Source organism: Malus domestica, chromosome 15, assembly GCF_042453785.1.
Source record: "Malus domestica chromosome 15, GDT2T_hap1".
In the NCBI taxonomy this organism is placed as follows: domain Eukaryota; kingdom Viridiplantae; phylum Streptophyta; class Magnoliopsida; order Rosales; family Rosaceae; genus Malus; species Malus domestica.
Window position 1 is genome coordinate 54,483,392 of NC_091675.1, and position 18,991 is coordinate 54,502,382.

General features: G+C 37.6%; 2 protein-coding genes and 1 pseudogene across 3 annotated transcripts; 1 reads left to right on the top strand and 2 right to left on the bottom strand.

Moving 5' to 3' along the window:
- The first annotated feature begins 1,275 nt into the window (after positions 1–1,275).
- Positions 1,276–4,526, top strand: LOC139192179 (receptor-like protein EIX1). Of its 2 annotated transcripts, XM_070813717.1 has the most exons (2): positions 1,370–3,705; positions 3,994–4,526. In XM_070813717.1, the coding sequence occupies exons 1-2, from the start codon at positions 1,485–1,487 to the stop codon at positions 4,311–4,313; spliced, it is 2,541 nt and encodes an 846-aa protein (XP_070669818.1). In that variant the 5' UTR covers positions 1,370–1,484; the 3' UTR covers positions 4,314–4,526. The 2 variants fall into 2 exon arrangements, with proteins under 2 accessions (XP_070669817.1, XP_070669818.1); XM_070813716.1 differs by having other exon boundaries at positions 1,276–4,526.
- A 1,212-nt stretch (positions 4,527–5,738) lies between these two features.
- On the bottom strand, positions 5,739–13,346 carry LOC103441974 (tRNA (cytosine(38)-C(5))-methyltransferase 2-like; annotated as a pseudogene).
- Positions 13,347–16,581: 3,235 nt separating this feature from the next.
- Positions 16,582–18,214, bottom strand: LOC103402442 (glucuronoxylan 4-O-methyltransferase 1). Its single transcript, XM_008341195.4, has one exon. The coding sequence runs from the start codon at positions 17,672–17,674 to the stop codon at positions 16,799–16,801; it is 876 nt and encodes a 291-aa protein (XP_008339417.2). The 5' UTR covers positions 17,675–18,214; the 3' UTR covers positions 16,582–16,798.
- Between the last annotated feature and the right edge of the window lie 777 nt (positions 18,215–18,991).

Here is an 18,991-nt window from a genome sequence, read left to right on the forward strand (position 1 = left end):
AATTTGTACGGTTTTCATTCCCGCATCACCGCGTTGGCATCGGTTGCTAGTTACCATTAATACACGTAACTTCAAGTTTTTATATCCCTCATAGCAAAATTACCATTAATACAGCACCACACAGACACCAGGAAAAAGAGATGCAAGATATAATGTTACATATTAACATGGCAGCTGAGTTGGCGTGCCACACCAGTGATGTTCAATTGACATGTTCTTTTCCCAATGTTGACACTGTTGGTGTTGCATACTCCAATTAAGTTCGATTCAACTTAGCATGCTTATTTTACAAATGAGATAACCACAAATCCTAACTCAATTGTGAAAATCATATTTCACTATAGTTCAGATGTGTCGAATTGAGTGTTAGATATCGCAAACTTTGTCCAATAAGTAACCTTGCACGACCAAATACACCTCCTTGGTGTGAAGCTCTTTCCCTTCACTTCTCTCTACCACTACCATCACCACCGCCCCCATCCCCATTCCTCCACCACCCCAACACCATGTTGCCCACCACAATCACCACCCTTATTATTGCAGCCACTTAAGACAACACCTATACTATCACTATCTTGCTGACCATCACCACATGGCATTTCCACCAACTTTGTTGGTGCCACTACCTCATATGACCACTTTGTCATGGTAGTAATCACCAGTTCAAATAATGAAAATTTGAAAAACAGCAATGCTTATTTATAAATTAGTCATTAAAATATCCTTGACAATCCACAAATTCTATTAAATTTTCTGATAAAAGTATCAAAAACTCCATTATAATCCAAATAGAATTCAGTTAAAATCCACATGGATCAAGCTCAAAATTCATATATTCATAATTCTATAAAAATCCATCAAACTCTATATACGATACACCACCTAAGATTATCTGAAAACCACTAGCCTTGATTTCTGAAGCCAGGAAGATTTTGAGCAAACTTTAAACCAAAAAAAAACCCTAATTAAAAGTTTAAAACCACACTAGTTTTCTTTGGGGTTGGACCAAGGACCATCTTTTTTGCGTGGAAAATTAGGTGTGAATGTGATTTGAATAAGGCATGTCACACTTTTCTTTTTCCATTTCGTCTTTTTCTTCTTGACTGACCTAAGAACTAGTCAGTAACGCGTTGGTCTACCATGATGTGGAGATGGATATAGACAAAATAGCAGCTCTTTGATAAGCAATTGTGACTTTGTCTATTGCTTGACCTACACTGTATTAGTCTTGCAACCCTTATGAGTGCAATTATGCCAAGTACCAAATGCAGCATGGCCCTTAGGAAATTTCCTGGCCCTGCTCTTGAGCGTGACACACTTACTGACGCTGGTATTATCTTTCAACATATTGTATTGAGTAGGCCACAATTGGACCTCCTCTCCTCAATAACATGTTTTATATAACTAGATGAACGCACTACAAATTACTCATTCCTCACTCACCCCAAACACTTGATATATAGTTTATATTAAAAAAAAACCATATGGATAATCCCATGAGAGTTGTTTCACTTCTCAGATTTCTAAGCATTGTAATAACCATTAGCATTTGCCCATGCAATGGCAATCTGATCAGTGTGCCTTGCAAGGAATATGAGAGACAAGCACTTTTGATGTTGAAGCAAGACCTCAAGGATCCTTCAAACCGGCTTTCATCTTGGGTTGGCGGCGAAGGAGACTGCTGCAACTGGACTGGAGTTATATGCGATAAAAAAACTGGTCATGTCCGCGAGCTCCACCTTGGGAATTATTATGCAGATGAGGAATTTTCAAGTGAGAGTTCGTCCTTGGGTGGTAAGTTAAATCCTTCTCTGCTCAACTTAAAGCATCTTAGCTACCTAGACCTATACAGAAATGATTTTGAAGGAAAACAGATTCCTAGCTTCTTAGGTTCTTTGAAAAGTTTAAGATATCTCAACCTTTCAGAAGCAAGGTTTGGAGGAACAATTCCTCCTCAACTAGGAAACCTCTCGAGTCTTCGCACTCTTGATCTGTTTGATAACCTTTTGGTAGTTGAGAACCTTCAATGGATTTCTGGCCTTTCTCTTTTGCAACACCTGAATATTGCTGGTATAGATCTTAGCAAAGTATCACATTGGTTGCAGGGGACAAACACACTTCCCTCTCAGCTGGTAGAACTACATATGTCTGAATGTGATCTAGGTGTCCTACCAGGCGGAATTTCGAACATGACTAGTCTTCGAGTTCTTAATCTCGATTACAACTCTATCAGTTCTATAATTCCCATATGGTTGTATACTTTTAGCAATCTTGAAACACTAGTTCTTTCAGAAAATAACTTTCATGGTGAAATTTCAAGTTCCATTGGAAACTTAACAGCCCTTGTCAATCTTGACACATCGGACAACCAACTTGATGGGAAAATCCCAAACTCATTGGGAAACCTTTGTAAGCTGATGGTTCTCGAATTTTCGAGGAACAATTTTAGCGGAAGCATTTCAGAAATATTTGAAAGCTTGTCTACGTGCAGTTCAGGGCGCATTGAGTTATTGGGTCTATCAGATAATAATCTTTCAGGTTATCTGTCTCAGCTTGGTAACTTCAAAAATTTAGGCTCGCTTGACTTTTCAAGTAATTCAATATCAGGTCCGATTCCAGTATCTTTGGGAAATCTGTCATGCTTAGAAAGTTTGGACATTGGTAACAATCAATTAGAGGGTGTTGTCTCCGAAGTTCATTTCACCAATCTTACAAAACTGAAATACTTTTATGCAAGCGAAAATTCGCTGACTCTGAAAACTAGTCTAGATTGGCTTCCTCCCTTCCAACTAAACACCTTGTTTCTAAATTCTTGGCATCTAGAGCCATCAGAGTTGCCTGCATGGCTTCAAACTCAAACAAAACTGTATGCTCTTAACCTGTCAAATACAGCTATTTCAGGTATCATTCCTACTTGGTTTTGGAACTTTTCCTCCCTTGGATTAGGCCTTTTGGATCTCTCTTACAATCAATTGTACGGAAAGGTTCCGAATATAGATTCTATGTCTTCAGAAGTAATTAACCTAGGTTCTAACCAGTTCCACGGTTCATTACCTTTGTTTTCTTCCCACATAACTACACTAGATCTTTCCAACTCATCATTTTCCGGAACTCTGTTTCATTTCTTTTGTGACAAGACTGATGGGCCAAAACAACTTGAAATTCTTCAACTTCAAGACAATTTTCTCAACGGAGAAATTCCTGACTGTTTGGACAATCTACAAAACTTGACACTTCTCAACTTAGAAAACAACAATTTGGGTGGGAACATTCCAGCCTCCGTTGGACACTTAGGACTCCTCCGATCATTGCACTTGCGCAATAATCACTTATCTGGAGAAGTACCTACTTCCCTACAAAAATGTGAGTCCTTGTTCCTTCTTGATCTTCACAAAAATGAATTTGTTGGAACCATACCAACATGGATTGGTAAAAGTCTTTCACATTTGGGAATTCTCAGCCTCCGTTCGAACATGCTTCACGACAACATTCCTCATGAACTATGCAGTCTCCGAAATCTCCAGATCCTAGACGTCGCGGACAACCACCTTTCCGGAGCAATACCAACATGTTTCAAGAATTTCACAGCCATGGCAAATTTTTCAAACTCGAGAGACCCCATTTTGTTCTCCACTATATCATTTGGTGATGGTGAAGCCTCCTTCGAGGACAACTACATAGAGAATGCAATCTTGGTGAGAAAAGGTAGAGAGATGGAGTATAACAAAATACTTACTTTGGTGACAAGCTTGGACCTTTCAGACAACTTTATATCCGGAGAGATCCCTGAAGAGCTGACCAGCCTCATCTACTTGCAATCATTCAACTTATCAGGAAATCTTTTGGTTGGAAAAATCCCTTCAAAGATTGGTGATATGAGATGGTTGGAATCTCTCGATCTCTCGAGGAACAAACTTACTGGTCAGATTTCTCCAAGCATGTCAAAGTTAACATTTCTAAGCAACTTGAACTTGTCCTACAACTATCTGACAGGACAGATTCCAGAAAGCACACAGCTTCAGAGCCTTGATAGGTCGAGTTTCTTTGGCAATAAACTTTGTGGACCTCCACTGGAAAAGTGCAGCACAACCCATGGTGGGAGTTCAATTTCATCGGGTGATCAAAAAAAGGGAGGAATTGGTCGTTTACTTGAAGACGGTTGGTTGGATCTGAGCTTGGGACTAGGGTTTGCATTTGGATTTTGGAGTGTTCTTGGCTCGTTGTTGTTGAACATGCCATGGAGTACTGGGTTTTCGCGGTTCCAAAATAATATTGTGAGCAAGCTCTATGCCATAATTCAAGAGAAACTATGAGCATTCGAACTTAAGTGCAGAGTGAAAGAGCGTTGCTTTAACCAACTTGGATATGCCAATGTTTGAAAAGATTTATGATATTACTGTTGAATCTTCATAACTATTACTGCATGAATAAGTTGTACCAATATTTATGTTTGTGTATGCGAACAGAGTAATTTTCTTGCTAATTTCAAACAAATACGCAATTACCATGATCGTATTCCAAATAAACAATTGCATAACATGAATCTAGTTACAGACTTCTCATCATCCAAAGCAGTTTAGTTCTTTCCTTTCACTTCTCTCTACTTGCGTGAATCACCTCCTGTAAATATGACAATTTCAATACCATCAAAAGCTTAGGTTCATAGCATCAGAATTATTATTTTAAATTGAACATATCATATGCTTGTAATGTCATGACACTATCAAAACAGAAATATTAGTGCCTTCAGATTACTATGATCGAAGTACATAAACTAATAAGGAAATAAATGCATGCCAAACAGGGGTTTTATATGGTAAATTCGGAGCGATGTAAGGTTGTCAATGAAATGCACAAGGTACCGACAGTTAAGGAGTCTCGAATAAACAGATGGATATGGATCATATAAACATTTCAGAGTTCAATAAGATAAAACAAAAATACAGAAAGTTTACTGGACAAATTCAGAAAGTGCATGGAAATAGTGCTAAACTAACGTAGCTTTTTATGTCAAGCAATACGGAAAATTGATAGAAAATACAGAGTTCATAGAACAAAAGATCAGGTAAACTGCATCAAGCAAACTGGAAACCTTTTAAAAGTTCACGTTCTTTGCACAAGATGTGTCCTAGTTCCCAGCAAAGCTGAAATGAACCACATCAAAGAAACAGAGGAAACAATTGTACCATTTGCTGGCGACATAGTCGTACACCAAGAAAATTGGAAATAGATTGTCCCATTGTACATGCCAAAATGATAAATCCCAGCATCATCTAAAGCTTTTGGAAGCAAGGCAAGCAAGGGTCCAACCTTGGCCCTGAAAATACAGGGATTTGAAATAAGAATCGTGAAACCGAACTCTGTATGCATTCACATGGTAACAAGTAAACCAAGCACAATTCAATGAGTAAAAAGATAATATGGCATTACAACACACTTCATATTCCATGTGATATGCAGAACAAAATAACCAATCTTCCACATACACAATGATACCATATCATTCAACCAATAATTAATGATAGAACCGAAAGATGGTGCATGATGCATTAGCTAGCAATACATGCAAGTGGGGGGTAAGAATATGGTGATCCTTGTTCCCGGATCAAAAACTTGGTTTTTCATTTTACCTCACAAAAAATGTAGAGTTCAGACACAGAAGTCCTTATGATAAAACAAAAACCATAAGGAGACTAAGTGTTCATCCTTGTCATCACCATAGAACCATACAGACGTAATTGAGTCCCAAGAGACTAGATCCTGGATATGTACAGATCCTCCCTGGTTTAATACTAAATAATTACTGCACATAAGAGCTACAAAGCACAAGCCTTCCGAAAGGGAAAAAGGGTACAAATATTTACTTCTTAATACAATAAAGTACATAGCTTCCCAAGTACAAATTTTACATACTTACATCACTGGACGTAGAAACGAAGAAGGATATCCATGGCACTTCCCCACCTCTCTACCAAGCTTAATGGAACAATGTACTGATCTACGATGCCACTACAAAATCCACTCCCTTCATCTTTCTTCAATATTCCTTCAGTATTTGTAGAACCAGTAGTGGTGCCCACAAAATTGGACTCCGATTGGTCACTGCAATTCTTGAATTCAAGAAAGCTTTCTATAGGCTCACAATATTCAAGTAACGTATCCCGGCTCTCTTGTGGTTCATCGAGTTTAGAGAACACTGTCTCATCAGCATTTGCATCCCCAAATAATGGCCCTAGCGAGCGAAGAAGCTGATTATTGAAAACTTGTTGTGAAAGGTTCAAGGTTTCCTCCTTGCCTGCAGGATAAATGAATTTATGTGTTAACTCTTGAAAGAATAAGAGCAAGAGGTTTCCAAGAGCTTCTGAATGACCTAGAAAACCAGTGAGAGAGGAGGCTACCAGGCAAAAATAGCGTGGCCTGGAATAGGGTTCGCCAAACTGTAACAGACTCAATATGAACTCCTGCAGAACAAAATTTGTTCTTCCCAATATCTCTATCATTTTTGTATGCGTATCAGATGTCTGCAGCCAGGAGATAAAACAAAGGAATTGGAAAACAAAAAACAAATCAATATTTTACCTACAATTAAGATAAAACTTCCAAGGATTGACCTCAAATCCGACAACATTTTCCACAAATAACACCATTGGTCGAGATGTGTGTAGTATCAACTCAAGAATGTTGAGAAATGAAAATGCCTGAGCATCGCCGGATTGCTTCTGGAGACCTATCCATAAGTAACTAGTGAAAATCTGTTTAAGCGGTTGCCATACATCTGTAAAGACGAAAATGATGAAAACTAACCTTGTCGAGTGTAAAGTTGGCAAGGAGGAGAAAGAAGTCATGCATCCGCCCCAAACAGTCGAGATCAGCAGCAGTAAGGCTCTGAATATTACCCTTTACAAACAAGAATATTCAAATTTCAGTGCAAGATGAGCTCAAGTAGGTTTAGGAAACATCAGAAAGTGGCTCAAAATACCAAACACCGAAACAAATGGTACTTGTTGTGCGGAAGCGTCAAATATGAAACCAATAAATTACAACGGCAAAATATGACAAGACAAATAATCCAAAGAACACAATGATTTATACTGGTTCGGCGTAAGCCTACGTCCAGTTCCGAGACGGCAAGGAAATTCCACTTATATCAAAAGGAGATTACAAATAGAGTTTTAACTCTCAAACCCAAATCCCACATACAACCAATAGCTCTCACTCGAACTAAGAAACAAATGGAGAAGAAGAAACACATATCAAAATCCTTCTCTCCCAAAAGCTACACAAGTAGCACCAACATCTTTGATTGAGTGATTACTAACAAAATGGGATTATTACAAATGGTGGGAAGGAGCAGCTCATATTCAAATGGGAGAGCCGAATGCTCTCCCTGGTTTCTCTCATCTGCCGCTCCCCCCCTTTTCTTCTCTCGGCTTCTCCTCAAACATATAGCAGCTGCTGCTGCCTTAGAAAATACCCAAAGAAAAGCTCTTTTGTCAAGTTGCAAAGGAAGGAGCCGAATAAACCCAATTCCATTTGCCTATAAAAAAATCCAAAGTAAAGGAATAATCATTCCTTTACAAACATCATCATGACCTTCCTTTTTCTTTTCAACAAACATCATCATTGTGTTTTTACTCATGATGATGTCCACCAAACTTTTCTTTGTTTAATAGCCGAAAGGAGAGTTGGCTTGTTGTCCCCTTGGCCACTAATTTGGCCACTATCCAACAATCTCCACCTTGGCCAAATTTCGAAAACTTCACAGAGAATCGAATCAACAATCACCATAAGCACCCAAAGTACAAACTAAAGACAACGGGAACTATATCAAATTCCCAAACTCTCGGTACTCATAATGATCTCCACCTCGACTCAAATTGTACCAAAGCCAACAAAAGTAGACCATTTCTCTACCGTCTTCTCCAAATTTGCAAACCATAAGTGCCTTGATCAAAACAAAAGTGATTCAAACGAAGAACTGAAATTCTTCAATATCACCGACAAAAGATCAAGCACACCATACCAAAGTTGGACATACAACGAACTCCACTTGCTCACAAACACCATGGTCTGAAACTGTACCAATAGACTCATTCACATAGCATGGCATATTCTCCAAGTCAAAACTGATTACAAATTTGGCAACAAGGTCTAACATACCACATACAAAAAAATATGCCCTTCACTCAAGTTTACCATCATCACATGAGCACCAACAGGACAACCAAAAATTTCAAATTCAAATAATCAGCAGGAGATCCAAAATCATACCTCAACTGGAGTCTTCAAGAAAACTAATTGCAGATGATGGAGACCAACAGACCAAATAGCAGTGGCAAACAAATCCAACCAAATGTCTATAGACCAAACAAAGTTAGAAAGCATATAACTTGCCTTCTACAAGAGGGTTCCACACAAATGTTATGCAGTGCAAGTGGTGTATCCAAAATAGTGTTATGTCTCACTATCCAAACCTTTGCAGAACTCAACAAATTGGCCCTCACAAACTCCTCCAATGTTTCCATCAACTTGCTCCAAAGGCAACTAGTGGGAGTGAAGAAAAACTTCTCTACCGTTGAAAAAATGCCAAAGAGAAGAAAACTTAGCCTTAGCCTTTTTCCCTTTTCTTTAGCCAACAACATCATTTGTCATCATGATGTCCTTCTGCCAAAACAAATGGCAAAAGAAAAGGAACCAACATTTTCTTTTCAATTCTCAACAACTTCTACTTTTTTTTTCCGGAACCATTCTCCAATATGCGAGCTCAGGGACTGCATTATGGTCCCTTACCATCCTTCTTCAACGCCACACATTTCGCAGCAATGCAAGCAAAACTTGTATCTCCAATTGACCAAATGCCAAAGTCATTCCTCCTGTCAAATTTTTTCATATTTCACCGTCATTCGAAGATTTCATAGACAAACTAGTACAAAGCCTCCAAGTCGAAACCCGGAGCTCTGATACCACTTGTTGTGCGGAAGCGTCAAATATGAAACCAATAAATTACAACGGCAAAATATGACAAGACAAATAATCCAAAGAACACAATGATTTATACTGGTTCGGCGTAAGCCTACGTCCAGTTCCGAGACGGCGAGGAGAGGAAATTCTACTTATATCAAAAGGAGATTACAAATAGAGTTTTAACTCTCAAACCCAAATTCCACATACAACCAATAGCTCTCACTCAAACTAAGAAACAAATGGAGAAGAAGAAACACATATCAAAATCCTTCTCTCCCAAAAGCTACACAAGTAGCACCAACACCTTTGATTGAGTGATTACTAACAAAATGGGATTATTACAAATGGTGGGAAGGAGCAGCTCATATTCAAATGGGAGAGCCGAATGCTCTCCCTGGTTTCTCTCATCTGCCGCTCCCTCCCTTTTCTTCTCTCGGCTTCTCCTCAAACATATAGCAGCTGCTGCTGCCTTAGAAAATACCAAAAGAAATGCTCTTTTGTCAAGTTGCAAAGGAATGAGCTGAATAAACCCAATTCCATTTGCCTATAAAAAAATCCAAAGTAAAGGAATAATCATTCCTTTACAAACATCATCATGACCTTCCTTTTTCTTTTCAACAAACATCATCATTGTGTTTTTACTCATGATGATGTCCACCAAACTTTTCTTTGTTTAATAGCTGAAAGGAGAGTTGGCTTGTTGTCCCCTTGGCCACTAATTTGGCCACTATCCAACAGTACTAATACAAAACTGACCCCATACAGAACCAGTTGACAAGCAATTTTAAACCAAAATATTCAAACAAATTGTAAAACATCCAAAATTAAAGCATCTAAGAGATTAAGCGCCTGTTTGGAACTGTTCACTAAAAGTAATTTTTAATAACCAACGGCGCTTCCGCCTACTTTTTGCAAAAAGCTTTTAAGTATTTCTGGGTCATAGAATGCACCAAGCACTTTGCATTTCAATAACAATTTCAACGGATAAAAGCACTTCTACAAAAGTGCTTATGAGCAGAGTGATTCCTACAAAAGCAGTCTTAAACGATCCCTAAGTGTAAGAAACTCAAATTGGGTAGCCATATATAAAAAAACTTTTGATCCTCAAGAAATCAAACACCACAAATTTGTACTTAGGCTGTGCACACTGTATAAAAAGGAGCTTGAATTTGGATAAATTACAAAATTGAACTAAAAAATGGGAAGAACCTGATAGGGACGGTGGCCGAAATTATGCTGGTGAACTTTGTTGGCATTGTCGTTGATGTCGAACGCTTCCACAACTTCGGCGTTCACTCCTACCCTCATTAGCGAGTACCTCTGACAATCGCAAAGATGCAAACTTGAGCAAAAAACGTTGAAGAATTAAAAAACTGGAAAGCAAAACGGGGTATTTAGGGTATATGGGTTACCGTATTACCATTCCGCCAATGCCGCAGTAGAACTCAAGGACCCGCCATGGTTGCTCTTCCTGTTTCTGCCCTCTAAACCCTTTGCTATTTTAGCGTCGTCCCGCGGGCTGGGCAGCCTCGACTGTCAGTTCTAAGGCCATCTCCAACCGATGGAGCCCACCCTTCAAAAATTTTCAAGATATTAATATTTTAATAAATAGTATAGGGTTATATTTGCTTCCATCTCCAACCGAGGGCCAGAGGGGTTCGTTTTAGCCCTTTCACAAAAAACCATCTCCAATCGAGCGCCAAAGGGCTATAGGGTCAAATATAATTTATTATTTAAAAACTACAAATTAAATTCAAATCCAACGGCTAAGCGACGTCAGCATGGAGTAGGCATTTACGTTTTATGTTTTTAAATGTTTTTAAAAATGTTATTTAAGTTTCATGTTGTATAATTTTTATGTTGGTTAATGTTATTTAATGTTGTTTCATATTGTTTAATGTTGTTTCATGTTACTTAATTTAATTTAATATTGTATAATGGCTTAGGAAGTTATAGGAAAAAAAATGGAATTTAAAAAAAATATGAAATAAATTTTGTGAAATAGAAGTTATAGGAAAAAATAGAAGTTATATGAAAATTTTTGTAAATAAAAAATAATAATAATAATGTAAAAAAAAATATCAAATCAAATGCAACGGCTAGTAGCTGTTTCATTTGAATTTTTTCTTAATAAATCATGTCGGTCATAACCGACAGGAATAACAAAACATTAAAAAAAAATAGCCAGCCTGGGGCTAGCTGGCTGGCAAAAGCAGTCAGCCCTTTGGCCCTTTGAAATTTCGTGGGGCTCTCCCAGATTCCCGAGCCCTCTGGCCTAGCCCTCGGTTGGAGACGGTTTTAGGGCTATTTTCGACCCTCTGGACCCTTCGGTTGGAGATAGCCTAAAAATCCCGCCTAGGCCCGACTAAGCGCTTGTCTGATCACCGTCCAATTAATATAATAAATTTAATTAAATCCATTTAGTCCTATATATTGGTGTGTAAACATATAGAAAAGCATGCAAAAGTGTGGCAATGACGTGATGTCCACAAACGTACACATATATATGTATGTATAAAGGCAAGTGTCGATATTGGTGTCTATATATATGCATGCGAGTGTGTGAACGTGTTTTAGGCTTCTGCGCTGCAGCTACAGCTGCTGCTTTCGTCAGTTCGACAAGATGGGACAGTGAGTTATATAATAGATACGCATACGTGTAACCTGTCAGACAGCCTACTCAGTTAAATTTCGTCGGTCATCTTTTGTCATGTCAGTCCACTTTCGTAATGTCAGCCCTCTTTCATCATGTCAGTCCACTTTCGTAATGTCAGTTCTCGTTCGTCATGTCAGTCCACCTTCGTAATGTCTTCGTAAATCCTCACTCGTAAATCTTCGTACGTAAATCCTCGTTCGTAAACCATACAAGTCAGTCCACTTTCGTGTCAGTCCTCGTTCGTAAATTTTCATACTTAAATTCTCATTCGTAAATCTTCGTTCGTAAATGTCAGTCTGCTTTCGTGGAAGGTGTCAGCCCACATTTTATGTGAAGATGTGAGGTGACTTTCGTAAAGTAAGCGAAGAAGCCTGTTTGGCTTTCGCGAGTTAGGCACACGGAACAATGACTTAAAGTTTAGCAACTTCCATAAATTTGGTCTTAGTAAGAAATGCTTAAAGTTTAGCTAGGTTCAAAAATCATAGTTTCAAGGCCACATATGATCGAAAAACTTAGTTTTCCCCTATTTTACATAAGTAAAAAAGGGAAAAATGGGGCATTGTGGGAGGATAAAATCCGGTTTCGACTCATGGGCCAATCTAAGTCACCCAGGGGATGGTGTTATGCAAGGTAAACCGTAAGGAAAGCCCACGAAGAACGCGCGCATGTGTCCAGGTAACCGCCTCCACTACAGAGGATCATTGAGGAAGTGGGAAAGGAAAATATGACGTGGTGCTTGTTCCCAAAGCATGCGGTCATATTACAGAGGACCACTAAGGAAGTGGAAAAGGAAAAGAGATCGTGATACTTGTTCTTCAGGCATGCAATCCTATAATTATGGAGAAGAGCCAAAGAACAAGGTATGTAGGAAAAAGTTGAGAGAATCCAAAGAGTAGGAAACCAATCGACTGACTTGAGCGTCGGAGTATCTTTTGCAGGTACCCTGCCTGGGCAAGCTACGGAGGAAGGTTATTCTGGGCCACCTCAAAGAAGGATTCGGCAAACGTGAGGATTACGGTCAACAAATCTATGGAGTTATTTCTTCTTGTAGGAAATCTCACTCCAACAGTTGGACCCCGTCTAGCTGTCTAGGCATGAACCCCAACTCGTCATCCGACTAGCACTTAGCGTCTTTTAGAAGCTTGTTGTCAATTCATTATCAGCTTTGAAGCGCAAACGACAAGCCATTTGTTCTCCAATAAGAATATAGATGCAATGGTAAATTACACTTTACCACCTCAGGTTTGAGGTCTGTTGCAACCTAATACAATATCTTCAAAAAATTTCACTTTTATACCTCATTTTATACCTCACGTACTATTTTATTTCAATATAATACATCATTTACATTTTCCATCTATTGGTTCGTTACGAGTTAGCATGGCTGCTAAATTTATACCATGTGACAAAACATAATTCTTTATGCATTAAAAATATTATATTGATCCTTTAAAAAAAAACAAATAAACAAATAAACCCAGAAACCCACCTCTCTCCCCTCCACCCTCTTCACCTCCCCTCCCATCCAAAAACCCACCCCACCCCGACCTCCCCCGCAACACCCCCCCCCCCAACCCCCAACCCCACCCCACCCCTTATCGTGTGCACCCCTCACCTGGTGCTCGAGAACTAGCGATTCTGCCTCTGTCGTGAGCGCTTTGCACGCCATGGACATATCTGACCGACTCGACTCGAGAACCAGCGATCTGCACGGACTCAACGTCATTTTGTTTGTAACCAAACAAAAATTAAGCCCAAGGGTGAGAAGAAAAAAATTGAATTTTACAAAAAGTTTATTAATATTTTAAATGAATAAAAAAAATATTTGTTTGCCATGTGGCACAAATGTGGCAGCCACGTCAGCTCTCAATGGATCAATGGATGGAAAATATAACGAACATATTATATTAAAATAAAATAGTACGTAAGGTATTAAAATGAAATTTTTTGAAAATGTTGTATGAGATTGCAATAAACCTCAAACATAAGGTGGTAAAATATAATTTACCGTAGATGCAATCATGCAATGACGATTTTGTTTTGCATTTTGTAAAGGCCGAATTAATGTACTTTAATTTTCACTTTCGTTCTTTTAATTTTACTTTTGGTTAATATTTTTCATCCGTATAATTTTGTGATCTTTTCACCTCAGTCCAACTTGTCAACTAACTTTATGGTATGTTTACAAACTCGTAATCATAATCAAAACATGGAATTAGATTTCAATTACGGGATGAAAAATTTTATTTGAACTCATATAACTTATTTTTACACTTAACTTACTCTCTTCACCTATATTACTCTTAATTAAACAATCAATATCTCTTCAAACCCAAATTTACCACCTAAACTACCCGCATAATCTAATTCAATATATAAATTTTTTCTTAACCCATTTAGAAAAAAAAAAAAAAAAAAAGAACGCATTAACCCGTTGGTTGTAAATGGAAAAGTGGACATAATTATAGCCTATTTGAGTTGCAGCATTTTGTGATAACAACGCTTGTAGCATGCAAAGCTCCATGGGAAATTCTTCTGAAATTAAGTTATTATTCAACATAAAAAGGAAAAGATTTGGAAAACAGCATTGTTGCCACCACCATCTCATATGACCACTTTATCATGGTAATAATCACCATGTTAAATGATTAAAATTTGAAAAACATCAATGCTTATTCATAATTAGTCATTAAAATATGTGTCAATCCACAAATTCTATCAAAATTTCTGATAAAAGTCTCACAAACTCCATTATAATCCAAATAGAGTTTCAGTTCCACATGGATCAAGATCAAAATTCAATCAATCAGAATTCCTTGACAAATCCAAGCTTCGTACGCTTTACGGAACATCTAGTCCACTTAAATAGTGGAATATTGGGAGACTCCTTTGGGGTTGAAAAAGGCACACAAAAGAATATAAAACGTAACTTCATGTTTTCATATTCCCTCATAGCAAAATTACTAGTAATACATCACCACACAGACATCAGGAAAGAGATGCAAGATATAATGTTACAGACTAACATGACTGCTGAGATGGCTTGCCACACCAGTGATGTTCAATTGACATGTTCTTTTCCCACTGTTGACCCTATTGGTGTGTTACATACTGCAGTTCAGTTCGACTCAACTTAACATGCTTATTTTACAAACGAGATAACCACAAATCCTAATTCAATTCCAACAATTATATTTCACAACAGTTCACATGTGTTTAATTGAGTGTTCGATATCGCAAATTTGTCCAATAAGTAACCTTGCACGACTGTATATACCTCCTTGTTGTGAAACTCTTTCGTTTCACTTCTCTCTACCACTATCATCACCATGCCCCCACCCCAATCCTCCACCACCCCATCACCATGTCGCCACAATCACCATCCCTACTACTATTGTAGCCACTTAAGACAATACATATAATATCACTATCTTGCCAACAATTACCATGGGACACTTGTACCAGCATCATTGTCACCACCACCTCATACGACCACTTTATCACGGTAATAATCACCATGTCAAATGATTAAAATTTGAAAAACAGCAATGCTTATTCATAGTTAGTCATTAATATATATATACATATATATACATGCTTATATATGCATATATGCTTAATATGTGGATGCATATTAATATGTTAAGTCTTTGACGAGACTAGTGACCATATCGATAATATCTTTAGATCATTCGTGATCTATTTTGACCACATGGTCATCAGGTGATGAGTTGTGTAGCTATCTTCGGCCGTAGATTTGTTTGCAAGTTATATTTGTCCTAGTGGACGCTAGGGTTGATGATTATTACTGGTATTGAGATTAACTAGTTGATGCTAGTATATTTCCTGCTTGCTATACTTATGTTAGTGGATGCTAGCATGACTGATTGATTGAATGTATGATTTCTGGATTTGACTTGATGGTTTTTCGTTGATATTGATGAATGAGACTTTACTATTATGGTAGTATTATATTATATAGTTTTTTACTATATATGTTTTCAAAACAGGGGTTATTATGTTTAAATGAAAATTTTATAATTGTGATAAAACTGGTCTACTCACGTTTTGTTTTATCGACCCCTTCAGGATGTAACGAGACTAAGGAGAACATCGGTGGGGACGAGTGGGCTTGGCAGTGAGGCTTTCAACCTCTGGGTTTTGGGTGATGACTCATTTACTACAGTTTTATCTATGTTGTAATAATTATTGCACGATCGCACTTTTGATTATACATAGCACTGCACTTTGTTGTATTTACTGCTGTGTGAAACTTCTAGCTACTATGATGTGATGTGATTAATAACGGGATCAAACCCGAGATAATACCCCCAAGTAAGAAGGATGATAAGTACTTATGTAGCAGCTTTGAATTTATTATTTCAATGAACATCTTTTGGTTCAAATTCTTATACATCATAAATATCTTACTATGGCTTCGTTATTAAGTTGGTTTGTGACGTCATCTACAGATGGGGTTATATAGTCAATTTAATGTCAGCCATCACATCTCGACCTCGTAACTTGTGCGCCATCATTATCTCCAATTTAAGTAGATTATTGTTATACTTGGTCAAATAAAACTGAGATGAAGAAACAAAATTTCCCTGTTGTTTTTTGAAAAAGGATTTTTATAGATATACGAGAAGATGAAGTAGGTCCTCTTCGTCAATCGTAGTCGTACAATGGAATACTCTTGGAGAAGCACTTATCAAAACTATCCGGGTGGGACTTTGTTGATCATTGTAGGATTTATCTATTAGATAAATAAAATGTTAATCCATCTAAATGAGGGTGTTTGATTGATATAATTTATCTTTATTATTATTGGTATAGTTAGAAGAAAATTAAAAGATATTCATACTGGAATATACTTAGGATTTTCATGGACTAATTTGTCATTCTCCACTCTTCCGAACCACTATATAAGGAAGACTTGAGTGAAAGAAAAACACAACAAGAAAAGCAAAGGTTTTCATAGTTTATATTCATTCTAGGGCCCGACGATCTTTGAAGTTCTAGACGTACACTAAATTACATAAGGATGGCCATAAGTAAAAAAAAAAACAGAAAGAAACGCTTAAATGGATGGAATCAAATTGAGACAATCAAAATCGATATGATCATATGAAACATGAATTAATTTGCAAAAAAAAAAAAAAAAAACACATGAATTATTTACTCGGGGCAAAAGGGCCTGTTGGAACTATCCTTGTGACTAGGAATATTGAAGTGCCTCAACCTCCCTTCTTGTTTTTTCATGTACCCTTCACAAAGAAAAGCCTTGGAGAACTTATCTTCCACATCCCTATTCACATCATGCACAAACACATCAGTCTCTCCCCCCTCTTTGTTCCTGGCCATCATCCCAGCCGTATAAATGGCACTCATCCTCCCTGGTGCTTCATCATGATACCCTGTGGGTGCATCCACCATGATCAAATCCCATTTTATCTCATACACTTCACTGGGCAACCCCTTGAGTGCCAGCTGGCATACGCTATACCTAGGATCACCAACTGCAGTGCACTCAGGCCCCTTCCCAACATCCATGAGACTGTTAGCCTCGTTCACTTTGCTATCGTATGTGACATGGTACGATTCCAAAGTGGGGAAGCGGCGCCGGATTTGCTCTATCCATGACTCGTCTTCTTCGAGGAAAATGGTGCGTCCGCCGTGGTTGAGGGAAGTCCACATGAGGCTGTCGTGGCCTAGGCCGAAGACGAGGAAGTTGCAGGGCGATTTCTTGTCCAAGACCTTGGATGTGACTGAGATTTCTTTTAGGGTTTGTTGTGGGGTGATGGTGGAGGTTGTGTAGTGGATTAGGGCTTTGGCTAGGGAGGTTGGAATCTTGTTGCAAGTCCCTGTGGAGTCACAATTTGTTGATTTTTCGTGATCATCTTTGGCTTGTTTCCCCGAAATGGGGGATTTTTCATTGGAGGAAGCTGGTGATGAATCAGAACTTGTCCTGAAGACAAAGATGACAACCAAAGCAAGGAAAATTCCAAGGAGGAGAAGCTTAACATTGAAAGTTGGATAGGTTTTGGTTCTCATGGTTTGGCTGGTTTTATCTGGTTTTTTGTGTGTCTTTGATCAGTATGTGTGGAGAGAAATAGGTTAAGATGAGAGGTTGGAACCCTAAACCAAGCATATATATGTGTATGCGCATATAATTTCTGTAATATATATATGTATATGCATGTATGTATATGTAACGGTTTTGACTAATTTGGTAGAGTGAGTTGGAGGAAGAAAGAGACTGGGTTGATGAGGAGGCGTTGCGTTGTAGTACTTGTATTGGATGCTTAAACACGAAGGGAAGGAAGTTGGTTCGGATGCTTAATTGATCAAGACATAAGAGCTGCTAGGATTCTTTGTGAAGCAAAGGGATCAAGTTAAGGTGGGTAGATCTACGAGTTCCATTTGGTTGCAGGTCTCAATTGTTTGGCCATTTTTAAATTCTGAGATTTGTTTAGTGGCTGCTTAATTTCCTGAGTTTGGAGGTGTTGATGATAGAGTACTAGGTTTTATTTATGGAGTTGTTATTGACACTTCAAAAACGTATTATAGGTATCATGCATAATAAAACTCGATTTTGCTTATCCTCCTTAATCAGGATGTATGTAGCGTTACCCCGCTATCGATTTGTGCCATGTGTTTACAAACTAACCATGAATAGCTCATACATGTAATTATTTCTTGCGAAAAAGAAAAGAAATTAAATTAATTAATTAATAAACTTACCATCTACTCTTTCTTCAGTTTACACTCATTAATTTAGTTTATTGGAATCTTAAATTGCCAAATGTATACTTTTCTCTTATATGGAAATTGAAATGAATATAGGGATTCCAAATATTCCAAAAAAAATTATAGGAATTTTGAATTTCTGATCCAATTTTTTTTTTTTTTTCAAAATGTTCTTAGCTTGAAAAATTCCAATTCTTTATAGGTATTTACAAAAACAAAATATTATTTTGTAAGGGTAATGCTAGGGAGAACAAATTTTTAAACCAAATGATGTGGTCGTCAATAATTGGAATGTTAAGTATCGATTAACGTACTTATTTTTTATTGTTAACACATCATTTGATTTAGAAATTTTGTCTACCCTATCATTATCCATTTTGTAATCAATTTTTGTATTTTTATCATGTTCATTGTTAGTTTAGATACATTTTATTCATAGTCTTTATAGTTAATCACAGAAATGGATTTAAGTTTTAATCAAATTATTATTGAAGGGGACTCCAGGATTTTGATTCAAGCAATAAAACAAGGGTGATGCTATCTACACTAATTTTTACTTTCTACACATTCCTTGTTAATTTGTCCTTTGATCTTCTTTAATAAATTTCATCTGACGATCGG